Source organism: Bos indicus, chromosome 13 (genome assembly GCF_029378745.1).
Source record: "Bos indicus isolate NIAB-ARS_2022 breed Sahiwal x Tharparkar chromosome 13, NIAB-ARS_B.indTharparkar_mat_pri_1.0, whole genome shotgun sequence".
NCBI classification, from domain to species: domain Eukaryota; kingdom Metazoa; phylum Chordata; class Mammalia; order Artiodactyla; family Bovidae; genus Bos; species Bos indicus.
The window spans coordinates 52,547,946-52,569,937 of record NC_091772.1 but is presented as its reverse complement, the minus strand read 5'-3'; the positions used below and the strand labels follow the sequence as shown (position 1 = coordinate 52,569,937).

At 45.5% G+C, this 21,992-nt stretch overlaps 2 protein-coding genes, 1 long non-coding RNA gene and 5 other non-coding genes across 10 annotated transcripts; 6 read left to right on the top strand and 2 right to left on the bottom strand.

Moving 5' to 3' along the window:
• Positions 1 to 8,230: 8,230 nt before the first annotated feature.
• LOC109567215 (uncharacterized) lies at positions 8,231 to 10,721 on the bottom strand. The gene is made up of 2 exons (XR_002181981.2): positions 10,606 to 10,721; positions 8,231 to 8,483 (listed from the first exon to the last, which is right to left on the bottom strand). It is a non-coding gene; the product is annotated as an uncharacterized lncRNA (long non-coding RNA).
• A 71-nt stretch (positions 10,722 to 10,792) lies between these two features.
• NOP56 (NOP56 ribonucleoprotein) lies at positions 10,793 to 16,086 on the top strand. Its single transcript, XM_019971979.2, has 12 exons — positions 10,793 to 10,868; positions 11,023 to 11,112; positions 11,477 to 11,591; positions 12,199 to 12,360; positions 12,506 to 12,704; positions 13,045 to 13,232; positions 13,314 to 13,465; positions 13,653 to 13,753; positions 14,121 to 14,269; positions 14,490 to 14,611; positions 14,798 to 14,932; positions 15,620 to 16,086. The coding sequence occupies exons 1-12, from the start codon at positions 10,866 to 10,868 to the stop codon at positions 15,992 to 15,994; spliced, it is 1,791 nt and encodes a 596-aa protein (XP_019827538.2). The 5' UTR covers positions 10,793 to 10,865; the 3' UTR covers positions 15,995 to 16,086.
• LOC139186682 (small nucleolar RNA SNORD110) lies at positions 11,976 to 12,047 on the top strand. The gene has a single exon (XR_011570356.1). It is a non-coding gene; the product is annotated as a small nucleolar RNA SNORD110 (small nucleolar RNA).
• LOC139186666 (small nucleolar RNA SNORA51) lies at positions 12,792 to 12,927 on the top strand. Its single transcript, XR_011570342.1, has one exon. It is a non-coding gene; the product is annotated as a small nucleolar RNA SNORA51 (small nucleolar RNA).
• LOC139186677 (small nucleolar RNA SNORD86) lies at positions 13,817 to 13,902 on the top strand. Its single transcript, XR_011570352.1, has one exon. It is a non-coding gene; the product is annotated as a small nucleolar RNA SNORD86 (small nucleolar RNA).
• On the top strand, positions 14,328 to 14,398 carry LOC139186728 (small nucleolar RNA SNORD56). The gene has a single exon (XR_011570394.1). It is a non-coding gene; the product is annotated as a small nucleolar RNA SNORD56 (small nucleolar RNA).
• On the top strand, positions 14,657 to 14,728 carry LOC139186727 (small nucleolar RNA SNORD57). The gene has a single exon (XR_011570393.1). It is a non-coding gene; the product is annotated as a small nucleolar RNA SNORD57 (small nucleolar RNA).
• IDH3B (isocitrate dehydrogenase (NAD(+)) 3 non-catalytic subunit beta) lies at positions 16,073 to 21,110 on the bottom strand. 3 transcript variants are annotated; one of them, XR_002181980.2, is made up of 13 exons: positions 20,962 to 21,110; positions 20,762 to 20,842; positions 20,538 to 20,636; positions 20,324 to 20,444; positions 18,475 to 18,535; positions 18,266 to 18,398; positions 18,028 to 18,161; positions 17,833 to 17,935; positions 17,606 to 17,752; positions 17,270 to 17,364; positions 17,103 to 17,163; positions 16,306 to 16,503; positions 16,073 to 16,210 (listed from the first exon to the last, which is right to left on the bottom strand). XR_002181980.2 is itself a non-coding variant. In XM_019971981.2 (12 exons), exons 1-12 carry the CDS (start codon positions 20,995 to 20,997, stop codon positions 16,417 to 16,419), a joined length of 1,158 nt encoding a protein of 385 aa, XP_019827540.1. In that variant the 5' UTR covers positions 20,998 to 21,110; the 3' UTR covers positions 16,073 to 16,416. The 3 variants fall into 3 exon arrangements, 2 of the variants coding, with proteins under 2 accessions (XP_019827540.1, XP_019827541.1); XM_019971981.2 differs by having other exon boundaries at positions 16,073 to 16,503; XM_019971982.2 differs by lacking the exon at positions 16,306 to 16,503.
• Positions 21,111 to 21,992: the final 882 nt, after the last annotated feature.

Sequence of the window (21,992 nt, the reverse complement as noted above, 5' to 3'; positions counted from 1 at the left end):
GACACAAACAGATGGAAAGATCTACAGTGTTCTTGGATTGGAAGGATCAACATTGTTAAAATGACCATATTACCCAAGACAATCTACAGGTTCAGTGCAGTTTCTATCAAATTACCAGAGGCATTTTTCACAGAACTGGAACAAAACCAAAATTTAACTTGCATGGAAAAAAACAAAAAGACCCTGACTAGCCAAAACAATCTTGAAGAAGAACAGGGGTGGAAGAATCTGAATTCAAAATAAACTCCAAAGCTACAATAATCAAAGCAGTACAGTACTGGCACAAAAACAGACACACACGTCAGTGGAACAGGACAGACAGTCCAGAAGCAACCCCTGCTCTTACGGCCAATTAATCGCGACAAAGACGGCAAGAATACACAGCGGAGAAAAGACTGCCTCTTCAAGAAATGGTGCTGGGAAAACTGGACCACTGTATGTAAAAGAATGAAACTAGAACATTCTCTAACACCACATACAAAAATAAACTCAAAATAGATTAAAGACCTAAATGTAAGACCAGATACTATAAAACCCCTAAAGGAAAACATAGGCAAAACACTCTTTAACATAAATCACAGGAATAGTTTTTTGGGTTCATCTCCTAGAGATATGCAAACAAAAGCAGAAATATGCAAATGGGACCTAAGTAAGCTTAAAAGCTTTTGCATAACAGGGGAAATCATAAACAAAATGAAAAGATAACCTACAGAATGGGAGAAAATGTTTGCAAACAATGCAGTCAGCAACAGATTAATTTCCAAAATACCAAAACAGTGCATACAGCTCAATATCAAGAAAAAAAGAAAGAAAAAACTATTTAACCAAAAAATGGGCAGAAGACCTAAATAGACATTTCTCCAAAAATGACATACAGATGACCAACAGGCACATGAAAAGATGTTCAACATCACTAATTATTACAAAAATGCAAATCAAAATTACAATGAGGTATCACCTCACACTTGTCAGAATGACCATTATCAAAGTCTACAAATAATAAATGATGGAGAGAGTATAGAGAAAAAGGAACCCTCCTGAAATATTTTTGGGAATACAAACTGGTGCAGCCACTATGGAGAGGTTCCTTTAAAAACTAGAGAGTTACCATATGATCAAGCAATCCCACTCCTGGCATATATTCAGAAAAGACAAAAACTCTAATTCCAAAAGGTACATGAACCTCACTGTTCATAGCAGCACTATTTTCAACAGTCAAGACACAGAAGCAACCTAAAGGTCTATCAACAGATAAATGGATAAAGATATGGTAGGGACTTATCTGGTAGTCCAATAGCTAAGACTCCATGCTCCCAATACAAGGAGCCAGTACACACACACACACATCTATCTATCTATATAATGGAATATTACTCAGCCATAAAAAATGAAATAATGCCATTTGCAGTAACATGGATGGACCTAGAGATTACCACACTAAGACAGAGAAAGACAAGTATCATATTATTATATCATTTATATGTGAAATCTAAAAAATTATTATGCAGATAAACCTCTCTATGAAACAAGACTCACATAGAAAACAAATTTATAATTACCAAAGGAGAAGGGGGGATAAATTAGAAGTTTGCAATTAACAGATAAGTTGTTGTTCAGTTGCTAAGTCATGTCTGATTCTTTGCAACCCCATGGGCTGCAGCACGCCAGGCTTCTCTTGTCCTTCACTATCTCTAGGAGTTTGCACAGATTCATGTCTATTGAATCAGTGATGCCATCTAACCATCTCATTCTCTGTCATCCCCTTCTCCTCCTGCCCTCAATCTTTCCCAGCATCAGGGTCTTTCCCAATGAGTCGGCTCTTCACATCAGGTGGCCAAAGTATTGGAGCCTCAGATACACAGTGCTATAAATAAGAATCTACTGTATAGCACAGGAGACTACATTCAACATCTTCTAATAAACTCTAATGGAAAAGAATCTGAAATATATGTCTACATGAGTCACTTTGCTATATACCTGAAACTAACACAACACTGTAAATCAACTACACCTCAATAAAAAAGAAAAAATACATTAGTTACTAAAAAATTAAAGTGATCTTAGGTTACTAGTGCCTCTAAGAAAAAGGACGGGGGACAAAGAAACAAAAAACAGCACAAATACAAAGCATATATGATACTAGAAATAAGTCAAAATATATCAGGAATTAACCTAAGGACCGGAGAAAGCAACGGCAACCCACTCCAGTACTCTTGCCTGGAAAATCCCATGGATGGATGAGCCTGGTGGGCTGCCATCTATGGGGTCGCACAGAGTCGGACACAACTGAAGCGACACAGCAGCAGCAACCTAAGGACAGGTGCACGGGGACCTCCAGATTCTGTTGTGAAGATTCAACAAGCTGACACATATAAGACTAAGTGCCAAGCATCAGATTAAGTGCTCAATAAGCAACAGATATCATCATAGGCCTGGGTAAGATCAAACATCCTCAGGCTCAGGTCATGAACACAAACAGCATTGACTTTTTAAAACTTTTACCCAGTATTCCTAAATGATCTTTCTAGAAGGCTTCCCATTCCTATGTGTCTCTGTAAAGAAATGCTGCAAATATGTATAAAGCATTACCAAAGAATGTTGCAGGGTTTATTTGGCCAAGGAATTGCCAGACGCCTTTGAAATTTGATGTGAAAAATTCAGGAAATGAGTGTTAAGTGCTGCCATCCTGTGGTTGTTTCATGTAATTTCCTTTCCTGAAGCTCTGCCTAGTCCTTAGAACTTAAACAGCACATTAATTTCCGTAAGTCCCCATTAACACTGCTCAGAGTAAAACCTCTGGCTTAATTACACCAAAATGACACAGTGAGCCATATTTTACACACCAGGCTAAATAAAAGAGGAAGAGATGCTGCAGTGTATTATCCTTCCCAATGGGTGAACAGAGACAAGAAAGGCCCACATGGCTTTTCAAAGCTGAGCCTGGAGTACACCTGGCAAGCCAGTAGCCTCCTTCAGACCTGCTGCCATTTTCTCAGCTGGAACTTGGTGGGAAATGTTTTGCACATCACCTCCAAACTAATCTGCTAACACTGCCTTATGGAGAGTAAGAGTCATCAGGCCCAAGCCCCTCACCCTGGCCTTCATTCGAGGCTTCATGCATTCTAGATCTTTCATGTTAGATCCTTCAGTCTTTCATCTAACTACCGAGCAGGATGAATCTCTTACACCTCCAGGAGTTTCTTCTCTCTGGATTGGCTTTCAACTCTCTTTCCACCCTCCATCTCTAAACGACCTACACATCCTTCTGTGAACACCTAACTTCCTGCCCCTGAAATCTTCCTCAGGAACCCTGGTCAGCCTCCCACACTGCCACATCTAGTGAAGTCTCTGAATGAAGAGGCCATGGGTTAGCACTATCACTGCTTTCATCATCCTTCCACATCTCTGCTCGAAATGCTGCCCCTCCACTGAGGGACTCGATGCAACCCTCCTTAACATGTACCAACGTCTATGGTACCAAGTATGTGCTACATACTTACTTGATTCCGTGTCTCCTAGGATGTAAACTCCACGGTGGCAGGGACTTGACTTTGTATACTACTGTACCCCCAGCATCTACAAAGATATTTGGCATACAATAGGCACATAAAAACCATTTTTTTTCTTCTAAGGAATGGAAAAAACTGATTCTGTAGCTTCTTGAAATTCATTACAGCTGATGCCTCATCCACAAAAGATATTAGATCACATAGTCTTCAAGATGCCCACTAGCTCAAAACTTAGCTGTTCTTAGGAGCCCCAAAAGGACCAGTTGAATTACATGACTTAGTTAGGGTTCTGAGAAGATGAACAGATGCAGCTTTAGGCTCATTTCTCCATGCACCCTCCCACCACCCCCACCAGTTCAAGCTTCCTGTCTGTGAGGTATCTGCAGACTACAAATGAATCCCTGGGCCTCACACACATAAAACGATGCCAGCTGTCAGGGCCACACCAGCACTTAAAGAACTAGGTGGATACTGACAGAAGCTGGAACAATACAATCAGGATAGTAAATCTGAGATGAGGAAGTACAACAGCTTGTAGCACCCCAAAACTGTTTTGATCAATATTATCTTGCCTCCTCATCCAAAAAGTACACTCCTTCCCAGTACGAAATCGAATTCTACCAGGCAGTAATGAGTGGCTGGGGGTTTTCTCAGAGATAAGAGGAAATGATGTTTAGAAAGCAGCAATGGAAAGCAAGGAGGACTTCACCCTTTAATACCCATCTAAACAACATGTGGGTCCTTGAAGCAATCATAATGGAAACTAGAATAAATTTGATTTGAATTATAATGAAAGTATTGCATGCCAAATTAGTGAATACAGCTAAAGAAGTGTCTACAGAGAAATGCATATTGAAGGAGAAAATTTTAAACCAAAGAACCACCTTCCATATTAAGAAACAAAACACAGCAAAATAAAGCCATCAAGAAGAAAGGAAATAATAAATACAAGAATAAAAGTAAAAAAAATACAATAGAATCAACAAAATAAAAAAATAAAAAGAATCAACAAAATCTAAAGTTCAATGTTTGAAAAGGAAAATAAAATTAACATTTTTCTGAGAATGATGAAAATAAGGTAAAAATAAATATTAAGGATAAAAAAGATCACAGCTATATATGCTACACAAAACATAAAAAAAATCTATCTATACTAAAAAATATGAAAGCACAGATGAAATGCTTTATTTTTCTTGGGCTCCAAAATCAATGTAGATGGTGACTGTAGCTATGAAATTAAGAGGCTTGCTCATTGAAAGAAAAGCTATGACCAACCTAGACAGCATACTAAAAAGCAGAGGCATTACTTTGCCTACAAAGGTCCATATATTCAAATCTATGGTTTTTCCAGTAGTCATGTATGGATGTGAGTTGGACCATAAAAAAGGCTGAGTGCTGAAGAATTGATTTTGAACTGTGGTGTCAGAGAAGACTTTTGAAAGTCCCTTGGACAGCAAGGAGATCAAACCAGTCAATCCTGAATATTCACTGGAAGGACTGATGCTGAAACTTAAGCTCCGATACTTTACCCACCTAATGTGAAGAGCTGACTCACTGGAAAAGACCTGATGCTGGGAAAGACTCAAGGCAGAAGGGGACGACAGAGGATGAAATGGATGGCATCACCAACTCAATGGACAAGAGTTTGAGCAAACTCGGGAGATAGTAAAAGACAGGGAAGCCTGGTGTGCTGGAGTCAATGGGGTCATGAAGAGTCAGACACGACTGAGTAACAAAATATATGAAATGAACAAATTCCCAGAAAACTAACAAAAATGGTACAAGTAGAAATCCCGAACAATTTGTGACCATTATAAATTTGAATTATTTAAAATATGCTTTCAAGACCGTCTCTTGGTTCTTGGTGTTTTGCTGGTTTCTTACAAGGGTACAAACCTGGACTTCTTTATCCTGTTTGAGACGCATTCCCGTACCTCTGGCTCAATGTTTTTCATCAGTTCTGGGGAAACTGCATCCACCAGCTCTTCAAATACTGTTCCTCCTGATGATGGTTAATTTTACGTTGTCAACTCAGCTAGACTAAGGGACCCCCAGATAGCTGGTAAAACACTGTTTCTAGTTGTGTTTGTGAGGGTGTTCCTGGAAGAGATTAGCATCAGTTGGTAAACTGAGTAGAGCAGATGGCCCTCCCAAACATGGATGGTCATCAACCAATTCACTGAGAACAAGAACAGAACAAAAAGGTGAAGGAAGGGCAAATTAGTTCTATCTCTGCTTGAGCTGAGACATCCATTTCCTCCTGTCCCTCGGACACTCTGGGTTCTCAGGCTTTCAGTATCAGACTTGGGCCTACATCAGCTGCCCTCAACCCCATTCTCAGGCCTTTGGGTTCAAACTGAATTAACATCATCAGTTTCCCTGGGTCTCCTGCCCACAGATGGCAGACAGGAACTTCCGGGCTTCCACAAACATGGGAGCCATTTCCTATAATAAATTTCCTCTTATCTATATCTATCTATGTGCGTGCATGCTAAGTCGCTTCAGTCACATCTGACTCTTTGTGACCCTATAGACAGTAGCCAACCAGGCTCCTATGCCCAGGGGATTATCCAGGCAAGAATACTGGAGTGGGTTGCCATGCCCTCCTCCAGGGGATCTTCCCGATCCTTTGATTCTCCAGGGATCAAACCGGCTGTTTCCTGCACTGTAGGCAAATTCTTTACTCCATTCTGAGCCACCAGGGAAGCCCCATTCATTGTATCTATCAGTTCAGTTCAGTCACTCAGTCGTGTCCGACTCTTTGCAACCCCATGAATCGCAGCACCCCAGGCCTCCCTGTCCATCACCAACTCCCGGAGTTCATTCAGACTCACGTCCATCGAGTCGGTGATGCCATCCAGCCATCTCATCCTCTGTCGTCCCCTTCTCCTCCTGTCCCCAATCCCTCCCAGCATCAGAGTCTTTTCCAATGAGTCAACTCTTCGCATGAGGTGGCCAAAGTACTGGAGTTTCAGCTTCAGCATCATTCCCTCCAAAGAAATCCCAGGGCTGATCTCTTTCAGAATGGACTGGTTAGATCTTCTTGCAGTCCAAGGGACTCTTAAGAGTCTTCTCCAACACCACAGTTCAAAAGCATCAATTCCTCGGCGCTCAGCTTTCTTCACGGTCCAACTCTCACATCCATACATGACCACAGGAAAATCTATAGCTATACCCTATTGCTTCTGTTTCTCTGAAGAGAACCCTCACTAATATCCTTCCTGCTTTCTAGGCTTTCTAGGCTAGACATCTCCTAACCTTGTTGCATTCTCAATAAATTATTTGGTTAGATCTTCCAGTTCACTAATACTCTCGTAAGCCATGCCTATTTGCTAACGAGTCAATGCATTTCTTTTAAATTTCAACGAGTTTTTCATTTCTACAAATACCATTATCTGTTCACTTCTGCCATGCTCCCCAAACATGGCACAGATGAAACTGCCTACCTCCAAGAACAGGGACAGCCATACGACCCTGAAAACACCCAATCTCGTCTGATCTCAGAATAGGGACTAGCAATCCTTTTGCATAAATTGTCAGATAATAAATATTTGAGACTTTGTGGGCCACATATATAGCCTCTGCACACACTCCCCAAAAACTTAAAACCCTTTAAAAATGCGAAAATCATTCTTAGCTCTGAGGTCCTACAAAAATAAGCCACAGGCCAGATTTGGTCCCCAGGGTCATGGTTTGCTGACCCCTGCTCTATCGGTCCCACACTCAACCTGATGCAATGGTCAGTGCAGCAGAGGAAAGCTTACAGAGCATTCATGAGGAGTGGGTGGCCATTCCCTTCTCCAGGGGATCTTCCCAACCCAGGGATCAAACCCAGATCTCTTGCATTGCAGGTAGATTCTTTACTGTCTGAGACACCAGGGATGTCCTTCATGAGCAAAGGGTTAGGATAAAAGTTCCTCTGGTAATAAGCGTGGTCCTCCCAGCCTATACACGGCAGACAGGTGACCCCAAAGACCACACATGCCTTAGTGAGGAGTATTTCCACCAATAGAGGCCTGACATAAGAAGATACAGCTCAGAGATTTCAAGTATCTGGCTAAGATCAGTGTGGCTCAGAGGATAAAAGTATACAGGTCCAGGGACCAGTCCAAAGCAGCCATTTTATAGCAGGGATTGATGGTGTCCCAAGACACAGCACCAGATCCTAAGCACAGAGAACTGAGAAATCCCCCCTCTTCCCCTGCAACTAGGGTATAAGAGTGCTCCCACAAATCCCACTGCCATTTTGAAAAGACCTGAAGAAGACAGAGGAAACCTGAAAGATTCTTAGCAACCCTATTTAAATAAAAAAACAACCGAGATACCAATAACTGGCAGGTTAGCTGTCTTCCGTGGTGGCTCAGACGGTGAAGCATCTGCTTACAATGCAGGAGACCTGGGTTTGATCCCTGGGTTGGGAAGATCCTCTGGAGAAGGAAATGGCAACCCACTCCAGTACTTTTGCCTGGAAAATCCCATGGATGGAGGAGCAGTATATATGTTCAGTATATAAAATATGTTCAGTATATAAACTGGCAGGTTTATATATATATTGAACATATTTTCAGGTTTCAACAACATTTAACCAGTAAACCGTCTATCTACTGCCACTGGAAGTTGAAAAACAGAATGCGTAACTGTTTTACCATGTGAAACTAAACTTAGTTTTAGAAGTGCTCTGTCTATGTGTGTAAGTTAATGTTAGAAATGAATCAGAGTAGTTGGGTTTATAAAGATTGGGGTTTTAATAGATTCTATGAGAAGTGATGGGAGAACTGGGACTCAACTGAGAATAGGTAAAATGAAATAATGTGATAAAAAATTATCACTATTCACTGATAAAAGAGATTAAAAAAAAAAGCCCACCAATATTCATTGAATTCCTACTACATGCCAGGTACCACACCTGTGTCACACCTGGCCTATGTTCAGTAAAATGTATGTTGAGGGATGAATGAATCCTCCATCTTCATTCTGAAAAAAAAAAAGAAAGCAAGCTTAGGAAAGTTGGGTGATTAACTTAAGGTCATGTTGTAAGCAGCAGAGCTCAGATCTGAACCCAGGTTTGCTGACTCTGATTCATATTTACTGCTACTTAAAAAATTATCCCCAAATTCAGTGAATTTAACAAACAGCTCAAAGGCAAAGGAGATATCATCTTTGACATCACATACTGCAAAGATGCCCATGGAGGTCAGGATTATGAAGCACAAGGGGAGATAATTTAGCAAAGAGAGGGAGATAAAGGAGTGTTGGGAGAAGGCAATGGCACCCTACTCCAATACTCTTGCCTGGAAAATCCCATGGACGGAGGAGCCTGGTTGGCTACAGTCCATGGGGTCACTAAGAGTTGGACACAACTGAGCGACTTCACTTTCACTTTTCACTTTCATGCATTGGAGAAGGAAATGGCAACCCAATCCAGTGTTCTTGCCTGGAGAATCCCAGGGACAGAGGAGCCTGTTGGGCTGCCATCTATGGGGTCGCACAGAGTCGGACACGACTGAAGTGACTTAGCAGTAGCAGTTGAAGTGCACTTTTCTTCAGCTACCCCTCTAAGTTAGCAAACTGCTTTAACACAGTTCCTTTATAACCAGAGGACTCAAATCTATCTAAAGCCATGAGGTAAACTTTCAACTCAGTGACTCTCAGGCTTTTAGTACATAATCCACAGAAATGTGCATATACATAACATATACATGGTGTATATATATGTATATATTTGTATATACATGTATATATGTATATTTACACATATGTATATATACATGTTTAAAACAAAAATTTTAACAAATCAATACTCCTTACTCTATGTGATGGACTATTATTTCCTTATTTTTTCATCCTACTTTTTTAATGCTGGCCAAGAATGTCTATAAATTAATTCTGCAAACCGATTAATGGATTCCAACCTCTCCTCTGAAATTCCCTACTTTAGCAGACAAGCACCTGTAACCCCAGGAATATTTAGGATTAAGTATAGAAGTAATCAAGTAAATCAGCCATAGCAGTAATATTTTCCAGTACATTTTGGAAACTTCTATTTAATTTGGCATTTATAATGCATTAACATTCTCATGTAACAGATTAATTTTGCAATTCCATTTTAAAACATGAGATGGAGTAACTAATCCAATTCCATTTTAAAAACATGAGATGGAGTCTGAACTCATGATTCTAAGTGGATACAGGCAACAAAATGTAAGCACATTTGTAAGCAATATTAAGACTGAGATTTTAAGATTTATGATTAAAATTTAATCTATTAAATTTAATCCAGATTTTAAGAGCTCAATACTCGAATCTTGTCAAATAACTGAACTGGCTTAAGAAAATAGCTTGAATTTATAAATGCACGCTAGTTGTGGGAATTTAAGTTGTAAAAATCCCCTTAAGATGATTTATTTTTAAATTTACCAACATATATATACCATTTTGGGGTAACCAGGTTTTGGACTTGTAACTCAGACATTATTAAACAAAACTATCAATAATTTCAAAACAGTCTCCTGAGTGCCTTAAAGCTGCCCAGAGGACACGACAGCAGCTCCCGTTCACTTGGAACTAACGGGGTACTAAGAAGTTGGGAAGTGCCCCAGGGCGAGTGACACGTGGCCCCGCAAAAGAAAGGTTCTGCCAAAGCAGGGAACAATAAACCGAACCGAAAAAAGACAGGATCATCTTTCTTTCCTACTTCAGCGCCTGAAGCCCTTATTTTTAAAAATAAAATATAACTGAAAAGCACGAAGTCAGGCAATGGGAATCACGACTTCAAAGTCCGCGCCAGCGCGCCCCAGGCCCAGCTTCCGCCCCAGTGATGAGGAAAGCCCGCGCAGAACCCTGGCCCAGGAGAGGTAGACCCCTATTGCTGGGTGGGGAAGCAGGGGATCCTGGTATCCTGGGGGCGGGGGCGGGCCTAGGTCCTGAGATGCCTAACGCTGCGGAGACTGGGCTCCGCAACAGTTTTTGCTCTGAAGTGTCGCCGCGAAAAGTGCGGGGGCCTCCAGCCCGGATCCCACCAAGCTCTGCTGCCTGTAATTTACAGGACGAAAACAAGAGTGAATGGACAGTTAGCCAGAAAAGCGCCTTTCCAAACCGTTTTGCAGCCTGCAGGGCCCGTTCCTGCCGGCGCGTACCAAGCAACCACGCCGCAGCACAGATCGGAAAAGGAAGACTTGCCGGCGCTCGCGCCCCATTCCCGCCTGCGGGCCGTACCACCCCGGGCGACCCCTCCCGACAGAAGGTACCGTCCCCGGCCCCTGATTGGCAGACGAGGCGGGGGCGTGGCCTCCGGAGCCTGGTTCCGCGCGCCAGAGCGCGCTCGCCGCAGTGCGAGCCGGACCAGGAGTGAGCGCCATGGTGAGGAGTGGTTGTAGGTTGCGGGCCAGGTGGAGGCCGTGGTTTAGGCCTGGGTTTGGGCTGGAGCGTGGGCCGGGACCAGGGCCTTCCCCGGGGACGGGGCTAGGCAAACGTGAGATAGGCGCTTACTCTGGCGTTCCGGCTCCCTTTTCAGGTGCTGCTGCACGTGCTTTTCGAGCACGCGGTCGGCTACGCGCTTCTGGCGCTGAAGGAGGTGGAGGAGATCAGCCTTCTGCTGCCGCAGGTGGGTGGACATGGTGGGCTAGCCGGCGGCTCCGCAGCCCCTCGGGCCGCGCGTGCCCCAGCATGCACCGCGCGCTCCCACGTGGCCCGCCGCGCGTTGGGAGGTGCGCTGGGCCCGACAGTTCCAAAGCAGGGGGTCTTTACCTGCATTCGTGATTAGAATTGCGTTAGAAGCATTAAAAAGTAAGCTTCCCAGACTCCACCCCGTACCGATTAAGCGGAACCTGGATTTAGGACCCATGATCTGTCCGTTTTTAGTGTTCGGTTGGTCCTAGAAGTGCGTTCAGGTCCTAGAGCTGCTGCTGCTTTACTGCGCCCTAGAGGCAAGAGGGAGGGAAGAAAATCACTCATCTTTCTCCCCCCAGGTGGAGGAGTGCGTGCTGAACCTGGGCAAATTCCACAACATCGTTCGTCTTGTGGCCTTTTGTCCCTTTTCCTCGTCCCAAGTTGCCTTGGAAAATGCCAACGCTGTGTCTGAAGGTGAGTGAGTTGGCCACTAAATATTGTAGGGAGATGAGCCGAGATGTAGTTCTTGCTACTGTTAACCCTTTAACAACCTAGGATGTAGGCTTTATTTCTTGTGGGCACTGTAGTAATAAATGATTTTTAAGTGAAATCAGGCTGGGGTTGAGGGGCTGGTATAATGGTAGATCCAATCAAATGTGGTTCTCTGCTAGTTTGTTCAGTTGATTGCAAAGGGCAATTTTGATGCCAAAAGCCTGGAGAAAGAGTTTTAGTCCCAGAAGGCAGATCTGGTACTAAATACATCCATTGTGCTCCAGGGTGTGTTTCAAGCTTTCAGTAATATATTTTACATTTACGTTATTGGGCCTGAGTTCTGTTCTCCTATGGTTGATGCTGGCTTTGCAGTGATGACTTGAGTCTGTCAATCCCCTGAGTGAGTTTAATCACTGATGTCTCCATGTCTCTGAGCAAAGCCTCTGAGTAAGAGGAGGTCTGTAGGCACAGGCCATCTTAGCATGCTCTGCAAGACCAATGTAAGATCAGTCTCACTGATCAGTAGTTGCTTTTTTACGATTTAAACATCCTTCAGCATGTTAGTGGGAGCTCTGTTCTTTGCCTTGAGGTGTTGTTCATGAGGACCTCCGCCTGCTCTTGGAGACTCACCTGCCACCCAAAAAGAAGAAAGTACTTCTGGGAGTTGGGGACCCCAAGATAGGTGCGGCTATACAAGAGGAGTTAGGGTACAACTGCCAGACTGGAGGTGTCATAGCCGAGATCCTTCGAGGTGAGACAGTTTTGAAATCTGGGGGTGGGGGTGGTTCTGGAAACCTAGCAGGTTGCTTTTTAGAAGCCCTCCTGCTTGTCTGGTGCCTGTGTGTGCAGGAACTAGCTCAGAGCCTTTCCTTACTCACAGTCTCACCCTCTTCTAGGAGTTCGTCTGCACTTCCACAACCTGGTGAAAGGTCTGACCGATTTGTCTGCTTGTAAAGCCCAACTGGGGCTGGGACACAGCTATTCTCGTGCGAAAGTTAAGTTTAATGTGAACCGAGTGGACAACATGATTATCCAGTCTATTAGCCTCCTGGACCAGCTGGATAAGGATATCAATACCTTCTCCATGCGTGTCAGGTAAAGTGCAGGGGTGACCTGAGAAACAAGGTCTTGGGTCTGTGGGTTAGCTAATTTTGAATACTAAAATCAGGACTGGTAGAGCTGGGCCTCCTGATGCTTACCACAGGCTGTGTTCTTACACTGACTGTATAGAAAGAGGAGGCAGAGTAAACCCACCCCATATACACCTCAGCCCAGGCAGGCCCTTTACCTGGTCTGCATTGTGAATGGGGAGACATGGAGGTTTTTGGATCTGATTTGTTCCCATTTCCTCCAGGCATAAAGTAGATATGGAGAGGGCTGAGTGTAGCTTTGAGGCATGGCAGCTGGGCCAGGGAGTGATTGTGGTTCTTTGCAGGGAGTGGTATGGGTATCACTTTCCTGAGCTGGTAAAGATCATCAATGACAATGCTACGTACTGCCGCCTTGCTCAGTTCATTGGAAACCGGAAGGAGCTTAATGAAGAAAAGTTGGAGAAGCTGGAGGAGCTGACAATGGATGCAGCCAAGGCTAAGGCTATTCTGGATGCCTCACGGTCTTCCATGGGTCAGTACAGAGCCTAGCAGTGAAAATAAGGTATGGGGCTCTAAATATTGGGCTTCTGCATTCACACTTGACATTCTTTAGGCATGGACATATCAGCCATTGACTTGATAAACATCGAGAGCTTCTCCAGTCGTGTGGTGTCTTTGTCAGAGTACCGCCAAAGTCTACACACTTACTTGCGATCCAAGATGAGCCAAGTAGCCCCCAGCCTGTCTGCCCTGATTGGGGAAGCGGTGCGTCATGGGAAACCAAAAGATGGGGGATTATGGGATTACCATGTATATTCGTCATATTGTTGTTGTATTTCGTGACCTATCATATCTTCCCCAGTTGAACTTGATGGGGAAGGAGGTTGAAGCAAGTTATACAATTGGTACGTTGGCAATTCCAGCTTCATTGACTCCCTGACTTTTTCTCTAGGTAGGTGCACGTCTCATTGCTCACGCTGGCAGTCTCACCAATCTGGCCAAGTATCCAGCATCCACAGTGCAGATCCTTGGGGCTGAAAAGGCCCTGTTCAGGTACCAGTGAGGGCACCTGCTCACACTCAGGTGCCACTTCTGGTGCCCACTTGCTTGTTTGGGGATCACAGTGATGGTTGACCAGGGCTCCCTGACCTATACAGGCCTCTGCTATGGGGGTGATGGCCAGTCCTGGTGTCTGAGTGATTCCCTGGGCCCAGCAAAGGGACCAAGTTTCCAGGTCAGCGACATTGGATGCCTTCCCTCTGCCTCTGGGAGCGGTGGGTTGGCATGAGGTGGGGTAGCAACCCAACCTGGCCTGAGGCTCACTCTGGAAACTGCGGGGAAAGGGAAGGGAGGCACTGCCTTAGCTAACACCGTTGAAGTTTCTGATCTTAAAAGTCTCCGCTGAATATTCTTCTCCCAGAGCCTTGAAGACAAGGGGTAACACCCCAAAATACGGACTCATTTTCCACTCTACCTTCATTGGCCGAGCAGCTGCCAAGAACAAAGGTCGCATCTCCCGATACCTGGCAAACAAATGCAGTATTGCCTCACGAATCGATTGCTTCTCTGGTATGGGTGGGGGAGTGGGCAGTTGGGAGGGTGGGGAGGCTGACTACCCTAGCAGCTTCTACAATGATGGCAGTATTTTTCGTCAACAGCAGTTCACCTAGTGAGTGTTGATACTTTGGGTCTGAGTAAAGCTGAGGGTAGATGGAATACTGGAGGTTGAACTAGTAGTTTGTCCTTCTGGGGGCTGATGTGCTTTATTTACTTATATAAACACATCCAGAGGTGCCCACCAGTGTTTTTGGGGAGAAGCTTCGAGAACAAGTTGAGGAGCGGCTGTCCTTCTATGAGACTGGAGAGATTCCCCGAAAGAATCTGGATGTCATGAAGGAGGCAATGGTTCAGGTCAGTTTGGGTCAGGTCAGGTGGGGTAGAATAAGAGCTGGCTGTTGGAGGTGATGAACTGTCTTACCCTGACCATGTAGTGTGGAGGCAAAAAAACTGATTTAATGAGCCTGATCCAACAAAACCATGAGAGAGACCTAGGGAACCAGAAGTCTTCAAGCATTTTCAGCATCTTTCTTTGGCCAGGCAGAGGAAGCGGCTGCTGAGATTACTAGGAAGCTCGAGAAACAGGAGAAGAAACGCTTGAAGAAGGAAAAGAAAAGGCTGGCTGCGATTGCCCTGGCTTCTTCAGAAAATAGCAGTGCCCCGGAGGAGTGTGAGGTCAGTAGTAAACTGTCAGCCCTCAGCCCTAGGTAAAGATCTTAGGTTGTAGGACAGAAAACAGCAGAACAGAAAATACAGCATCTCAAGTCAGGGTCTAGAGTACATGCTTATGGATTGAATTGAAGTCTTGAAGTCTACCTCTTGATTCTATAGGAAGGAGATAGGTGCTGAGAGAACTCATTCAAGAGCCCAGAGAGCTGGTTTGTAGCAACACCTGTTCATTCCCTGGGCAAGTGTGTTCTGCCTCTGCTGCCTTCCAGAAGTTCTTAATCAGGGGTAGTGCAAACTGCTCTGCTTATTCTCAGATGTATCTAGAGATGATAGCAGCTCATACTGGGAATGGGGAACAGGGAGGACTCCAATGTGCTGCTATGGTAGAATCATTCTCCCTAGGAGTGTCAGCAGTGCCAGTGTTTCAGGGTCCCCTCTGGAACTTGGCATCATGATTCTTTTTTGTGACCAGCATGGTGAGGTTCTTCTGTAAATTACCTAAGGATATTTGTGTGTTCTACCTTTTTTTGACATGGATTTCCAAAGCTAGAGCCATTCCATTAAAAATCATCCCAGAAACAGTGAGCAGTTTTAATGCCATTATCACTAGTCTTTCTTCCCTGAGTACTTAACAGCTGGAATTCTAATAAAACAGATGACACTTCATGCCCATTTTTCTCTTTCTGCCATCAGGAGACAAGTGAAAGACCCAAAAAGAAGAAAAAGCAAAAGCCCCAGGAGGTTCTTCAGGAGAATGGAATGGAAGACGCTTCTGTGTCTTTTTCCAAACCCAAGAAAAAGAAATCTTTTTCCAAGGAAGAGCTAGTTAGTAGTGATCTTGAAGAGACAGCTGGTACTGGAAGTCTTCCCAAGAGGAAGAAATCTTTTCCCAAAGAGGAACCAGTTACTGACCCTGATGAGTCAGAAAACAAGAGGGTCCCCAAGAAAAAGCGGAAATTGTCTCCCAAGGAGGAGCCACTCAGCAGCGGACCTGAAGAGGCTGCTGCCAGTAAGAGCAGCGGCTCCAAGAAAAAGAAAAAGCTCCGAAAGCTATCCCAGGAAAGTTAGAATGGACCCTAGTGGGGCATAACTTAACACAGATATTCCCCATCCCATTCCCTAGAGCCCAATAAAAATAAAAACAAATTCACAAAGAGTCATACCATGTTTTATTGGACATCTTAACATGGGTGTGGGTGGGACCTATGGGTTGGACAGGGCACCAATGACAGCCTCAGTGAAGTCTTGGCAGGTGGCATAACCACCCATGTCAGAAGTTCGAACCTGTAGGGGAGAATTGTTATCATCTCTGTGGCCTGGGCCCCATCCCTAACCCCCCACCACCTAACTGTTCCCTAAGGAAGCCAGCTCCCAACAACCTAGGCTCTGCCCAGAAGGTAATTATGGTCTAGAAGTATAGGGCTCTTCTCTGGTCCACAGTACTGAAGGGAGGTGTATGGTCCTTGTGAGGTTGGAGGGAATAAAGGGCTCTAGCCCCCATAGGGGTGCAGGTGGCCGATGACAGACTTGATGAAGTCGGTTGTGGTGCTGTAGCCGCCCATGTCTCGAGTCCGTACCTACAGCCACCACCGGCAATAACCGTGGTGAAGAAGAGAAGAGAGCCCATGAAGGTGAGGGGCAGGGCAATGTGATGGAAATGGAATCCAAAGAGGGTGACAAGGCCAGGAAAACAAGATGCGATGCAGCAGAGATGCAAGGAGGCAGCCAGGTTTGGGAAAGCACAAACCTGTGCGCTCCTGTCTTCTGAGGGCCAGAGCCACGATTCATGCTCTGCTGCAGCCTCAGCAGGTTAAGCTCAGCATGAGTGAGATGGGAAATGCAAGTCAGACAGAAGGAAGATACCTAACTGCAGGGGTGGCAGATAAGGATAGGCTTCCAGGTGTGGAGAAAGTGGTGCCTCATCCTGTCAGCTATCTCCCTCTGCTGCTCCATCTCCCCCCACGCTAGATAGGAAGCTACAAGTTCTGCCAGTGGATGAAAGAGGAAATAGCAGATGGGAAACTAAGAGGCAAACATGATCAAGAGAATGAGACAGCCCTGACAGGATTGGGGGAAGAGCAGAAGCTCTGGGGACCTGGAGGGAAAGGAGGCCCCAACTCAGGTTCCCAGAAATTTGTGCCCAAGACCCTAAACCCCACAGCCTTTCTAAACTTACCTTGCCAACTTTAATCACCTTCTTCACTGCCTCTGCAATCATGTTGGAGTGATGCTCGAGACTGCCAATGTGGACAGAAACTAAATTACCCCCACGTCATCTTCCTGATTTCCCCACCCATGCTTCCCAAACCACCCAGCCACCATCCTAGCCTGGCAGTGACCTACTTGAGATGCCGCAGCATGTTGGAAGCTGACAGCAGCATGGCTGTGGGGTTGGCTATATTCCTGCCCACTGCCTGGGCAAATGGATGCCGGGCACCCTGTGGACAGATGAGCAGGCCAGAGTCACTAGCAGCAGACATTCTGCAGAATCTGAGGCCAGGAAAGGGTATTACATGAAAGGTCAGGCGAGGAACACTGAGAAGATGCAAGGGGTGGGGGGACAAGAGCAGGCCACGGTCATGAGCAGGCCAGGGGGATGCACTGGTGGAGAGCTATGGGGGATATGAGGTCAGATGAAGGGCACACAAGAAGGCTGAGGGAGGAGATGACCTCACTCACCGTCTCAAACACTGCGTACTCTGCACTGTAGCTCTCACCAGGGACCACACCAGCTCCCCCAACCAGGCCAGCAGCCAGATTGTCAATAATGTTCCCATAGAGATTGGGCATCACCAGCACGTCAAACTGGTAAGGATTCTGCACCAGCTGGGGGCATGGAGAAGAGACATAAATCCAACTCCTTGCCTTGCTTCTCACTGAGAACAGAGACACTGGGAGGGCCTTACCTGCATGCAGCAGTTGTCTATGATCATTTTCTCAAACTTGATCTTGGGATACAGTTCAGCAACTTCCTCACAGCACTGCAGGAACAACCCATCCCCCAGTTTCCTGTTCATGGGCCAAAGGGAACAGATTCAGCTGGGAGAGTGCTGGGGGCTACCTTCCCAGGACCCTACCCCATGCAAAGTTATGTCCCTCACATGATATTGGCCTTGTGGACAGCCGTGACCTTGCCCCGCCCCTTCTTAGTGGCATAGTCAAAGGCGAACTTTGCAATCCGCTGTGATTTGGTTCGAGTGACAATCTTCAAGCACTCAATCACACCCCTCGCACTCTGCATAAGAGAGAAGCAGCTGGGTGACACTGGAAAGAAGGGAAGAAGGAGCTAAGCCTCTCTCCCCTCTTCACCCCTGCTTCCCACAGTTTCTAGGATCTCACCTCGTGTTCCAGAGAACTGTACTCCCCTTCTGTCTGCTCTCGAATAATCACCAAATCTAGATTGTTGTGTCGAGTCTTGTACCCAGGAAGTGACTTCACATGGACCACATTGGCAAACAAGTCCAACTTCCGCCTGGGGATAGGGCAGAGCCATAAACACTGTGCCTGGTGCCCCAGTACCCCCTCACCAATAGCCTCCCATCACCTACCTCAGCCGCATATCATAGGAGGCTAGCTCCCCTTTATACTCCATTGGGGTGTGGATCTTTCCTGCATAAACAAAGTAGAGGTTGTGGGGGGAGAATCAAGCACAGGCCAAGTTCAAGGAAACTCGGAGTGGTGTCCCCTCAGTGACATAATGCAACCCACACTCCCACCTCACACTCCCAAATAAGTGACCCTTAAATGCCTTTGGAGGCAAGGGGCAAAGGAGAATAATGTAGTTAAAACCAGAAACATTGTGTCCACTGTTTCATTTCTAGTCACCAGATATATGTTGAAACTTCAAAATAACCTAAGAGGAGAACAGAAAAAAATTTTCTCATGTTCTCAAAGGGCCTGGATTAAATAGGTTGAGAAACAACTTAGATCTGTGACCTTTCTTGATGTTTCTGTGTCTACATATGTGACATCTTTTCAACCAACACATATCATGTGTCAGGCACTAGGAATACCAACCAAAAAACAACACAAACTCCTGTCTTCAAGGGCAAACAATGCACTGGGGGAAGAAAGTCATAGGAAGGACATGATAAATACCGTGGGAGAGGTATTACCAACGTGCACAGGAGCGCAGAGAAGAAAGGGATGCACAGAGGGATCTGGTGGTACCAGGAAGTATCATAGAACATCTGGCACTTCAGCCAGACCTTAGTCTGAGTGAGTGTACCAGGTTAAATAGTGATCCTCAAAATGATATGTCCATGTTTTAACTCCCAGAACCTGTAAATGTGACTTTATTTGTTAAGACAGTGTCTGCAGAGATAATAAGTAAAGGATCTTGAGATGGATTCACACTGGATCCTTGTAGGTTCTAAACCCAGTAACAAGTCCTTTACAAGAAAAGAAGGAGAAACAGATACACAGACACAGAGTGGAGAAAACCATATCAAGACAGAGGCAGAGACTGAAGTGACACGTCTGCAAGTCAAGAAACACTGAGGAATGTCAGTAGCTACCAGGAGCCACCAGAGAAGCTGGAAGAGGCTAGGGAAGATTCTTCTCAAGTCTTTAGGCGAAGCTCTGCCAACACCTTAATTTTGGGATTCTGGCCTCCAGAACTGGGAAAGAATAAAATTTCTATTATTTTAAGCCACCAAGTTTATAGTAATGTGTGGCAGCATTCAGAAACTAATACAGTGAGTAAGGAAGATTCTGACAGGAGGAACCAAAAGGAGAATACTGTGGGCAGAAGGAACAGCAAAAGTCAAGACAATACACATTATTTGGAAACTAACACAGCCTGGAGTGACCAAAGAACAGAACACATGTTGCATAAACAAAGGCAGAAAAGCTGAGGCAGAAAAACTCATAACGAACTTACTTTCCTACCCTAGGGCTGGGACTGGCAAAGTCATGGTGGTCTTTCCAAGAGAAGAGCTGTACAGGATGGACTGTAGGGGCAGAACTGAAAGCCAAAAAGTCTAATGAGGCAGTTACTGTAGGAAAGCAGAAGGAAAGACAGAAAAGAGGCAGCTAGAAATGGCATTTCTGAAGACACAATTAACAAGACTTGATGACCACTTCCCTAGAGAAGGAAATGGCAACCCATTCCAATATTCTTGCCTGGAAAATTCCATGGACAGAAGAGCCTGGCGAGCTACAGTCCAAGCAAAGAGTCTGACGGGACTGAGCACCATGACCCACGACGTAGCCCCATGACAGACTACAAATTCATAAAGCCTTCTTGCATAGAGCATGAGGCACATGATCTCTTAGCTCCTGGGTTTCCAACTGGGTTCCCACTAATGGTCACCAATCAGAGGTGAGAACTCAGTTCAGTTAATGTATTAGTGTGTGCTGAGGGAAGCTTAATGTGCATTTATTCGGCACACATACCAATGATGGCCACTTTGTTCTCCTTCATGGAACTCAGCACCTGCTCCAGCTTCTCCTCAGATGCCATATTCTGCACCTCGCTCAGGTGATGCTCCTGGAACTCCACTGGGACAGAGGCAGCCTTCAAGAACAGGTGCCAAACACCACAGGATCAGAATCGAGTAAATCCTTTGCAACTTAAGCAATCGTCCCTGTCACGCCCCAGGGCACTCACCTTGAACACCTCCTTGACAGCGTGCATCAGCTCAGGCCCCACGCCGTCTCCTGGCAGCATAGTCACGGGAAAGGCGCCCTCCACCCTCACGTCCTCGCCCTGCAAGCAGGGGCAGCAGAGCTAGAGCTGGGGCGAGGAAAGGGGTTCTGGGGCGGGGTGGAGGGCATGACCAGGAAAGGAGATGTCAGGGGACTGAGCGAGACTGGAGCCGGGCCTGCGCTTACCTGGGTCCGCGAGGAGGCTTGCGCCACGGTTGAGGTACACAGGCTCCTCCATGCTCCGGGATTCGGAGCGGCGACCAGTGCCTGCAACAGACACACAAGCCTTTTAAGTCGGATCTGGGCGCCTCAGGCCCCGAATACTTCCGTGAGCCCGGTACAAACCCGCCGCCCTCCCGCCTGCCGTTGCGTGTCCCGGGCCTCACTCGGGTCAGCCAGCGGACACGGCTGAGGGCAGCCATGTCATTCGCAGGAAGTCGCGGAGAAGTGACGCCGGAAGCTGGAGCGGCCCAGGGCCCCTGTTTCCGGCCCGGCAGGGATGTTGGGCGGTATCCTTATTTCCTCCAACCAAAACAGCTAACCTGATGGTTTTCCTCCGCTGGCATCCTCTTGGGCTCACTTCTTCCGGTACCCACTGATGCGGCAGAGAGCTGCTTTGTCTATTGCTTTACTTTCATTCACCGTATTTATGTTGAAACTTGAAAATAACATTAAAGGCGAATATGAGGTTTCATTTCTATCAAACGGTGACCTAAATTTAATAGCAAGTTGAAAACAATACTGGAGAATATGTCTTAATGTTTTTGTGTCCTCGTATTTGTTATTCTTTTCATCCATTCTCACTGAACAATCGTATGTCCGACACTAAAGACGTTAATGAACACCACACAATGCATAGGAGATGGTGTGTATGTGCCTGGCTTCTTCAGTCTCGGAGCCTGTGCGGTTATTAATCTGTATTAATCAAGTTTCCTCGTTGTTTTTTCCTAGGTGATCTTGTTCTTTGCTCTGACCTTTGTTTTCGAATAGTGTAGCCCAGGCTTGAACTCCCCTGAGCAGGATAGTAATTAGAGACAAATTATCTCAACCTAGTAAGTGTGACCCTAAAAGGAAAGTTCAGGCCGATTTTCCAAATTTCAGTCACATGCCTAAAGCACAAGACACAAGTGGACATGGAGCACTTGTTAAAAATGCAGACTTACGTCACTCCAGACTTGCTGAATCCAAATTTCAGGACTGGGTCCCCAGAAAGCATATTTAACAGGCTCCTTCAGATGATACACACAAATTTAAAACCACTAACTAGGTTGTCTGTGATTTATGTACCTAATCCTTCCAAAAGCGTGCAAGGTATTCTCCCAGCCCAAGGGAAAGAATGCAGTGGTTCTAATCTTGGGGACCAAGAACAGGCTTTGTTCTGCATTCCTTTAGGCAGGGCATTCTCTACTGTTGCGAG

Excerpts from the sequence above, each read along its gene's own strand:
- NOP56 (XM_019971979.2), top strand. Across the intron at positions 12,361-12,505 it reads CATAGCCGAGATCCTTCGAG|GAGTTCGTCTGCACTTCCAC; the intron begins GTGAGACAGTTT and ends ACCCTCTTCTAG. Across the intron at positions 14,612-14,797 it reads TGAAGGAGGCAATGGTTCAG|GCAGAGGAAGCGGCTGCTGA; the intron begins GTCAGTTTGGGT and ends TTCTTTGGCCAG.
- IDH3B (XM_019971981.2), bottom strand. The coding sequence starts at position 20,997 with ATGGCTGCCCTCAGCCGTGTCCGCTGGCTGACCCGA. Across the intron at positions 20,843-20,961 it reads GTGTCCGCTGGCTGACCCGA|GCACTGGTCGCCGCTCCGAA; the intron begins GTGAGGCCCGGG and ends TGTCTGTTGCAG. Across the intron at positions 18,399-18,474 it reads TCCTATGATATGCGGCTGAG|GCGGAAGTTGGACTTGTTTG; the intron begins GTAGGTGATGGG and ends CCCTATCCCCAG.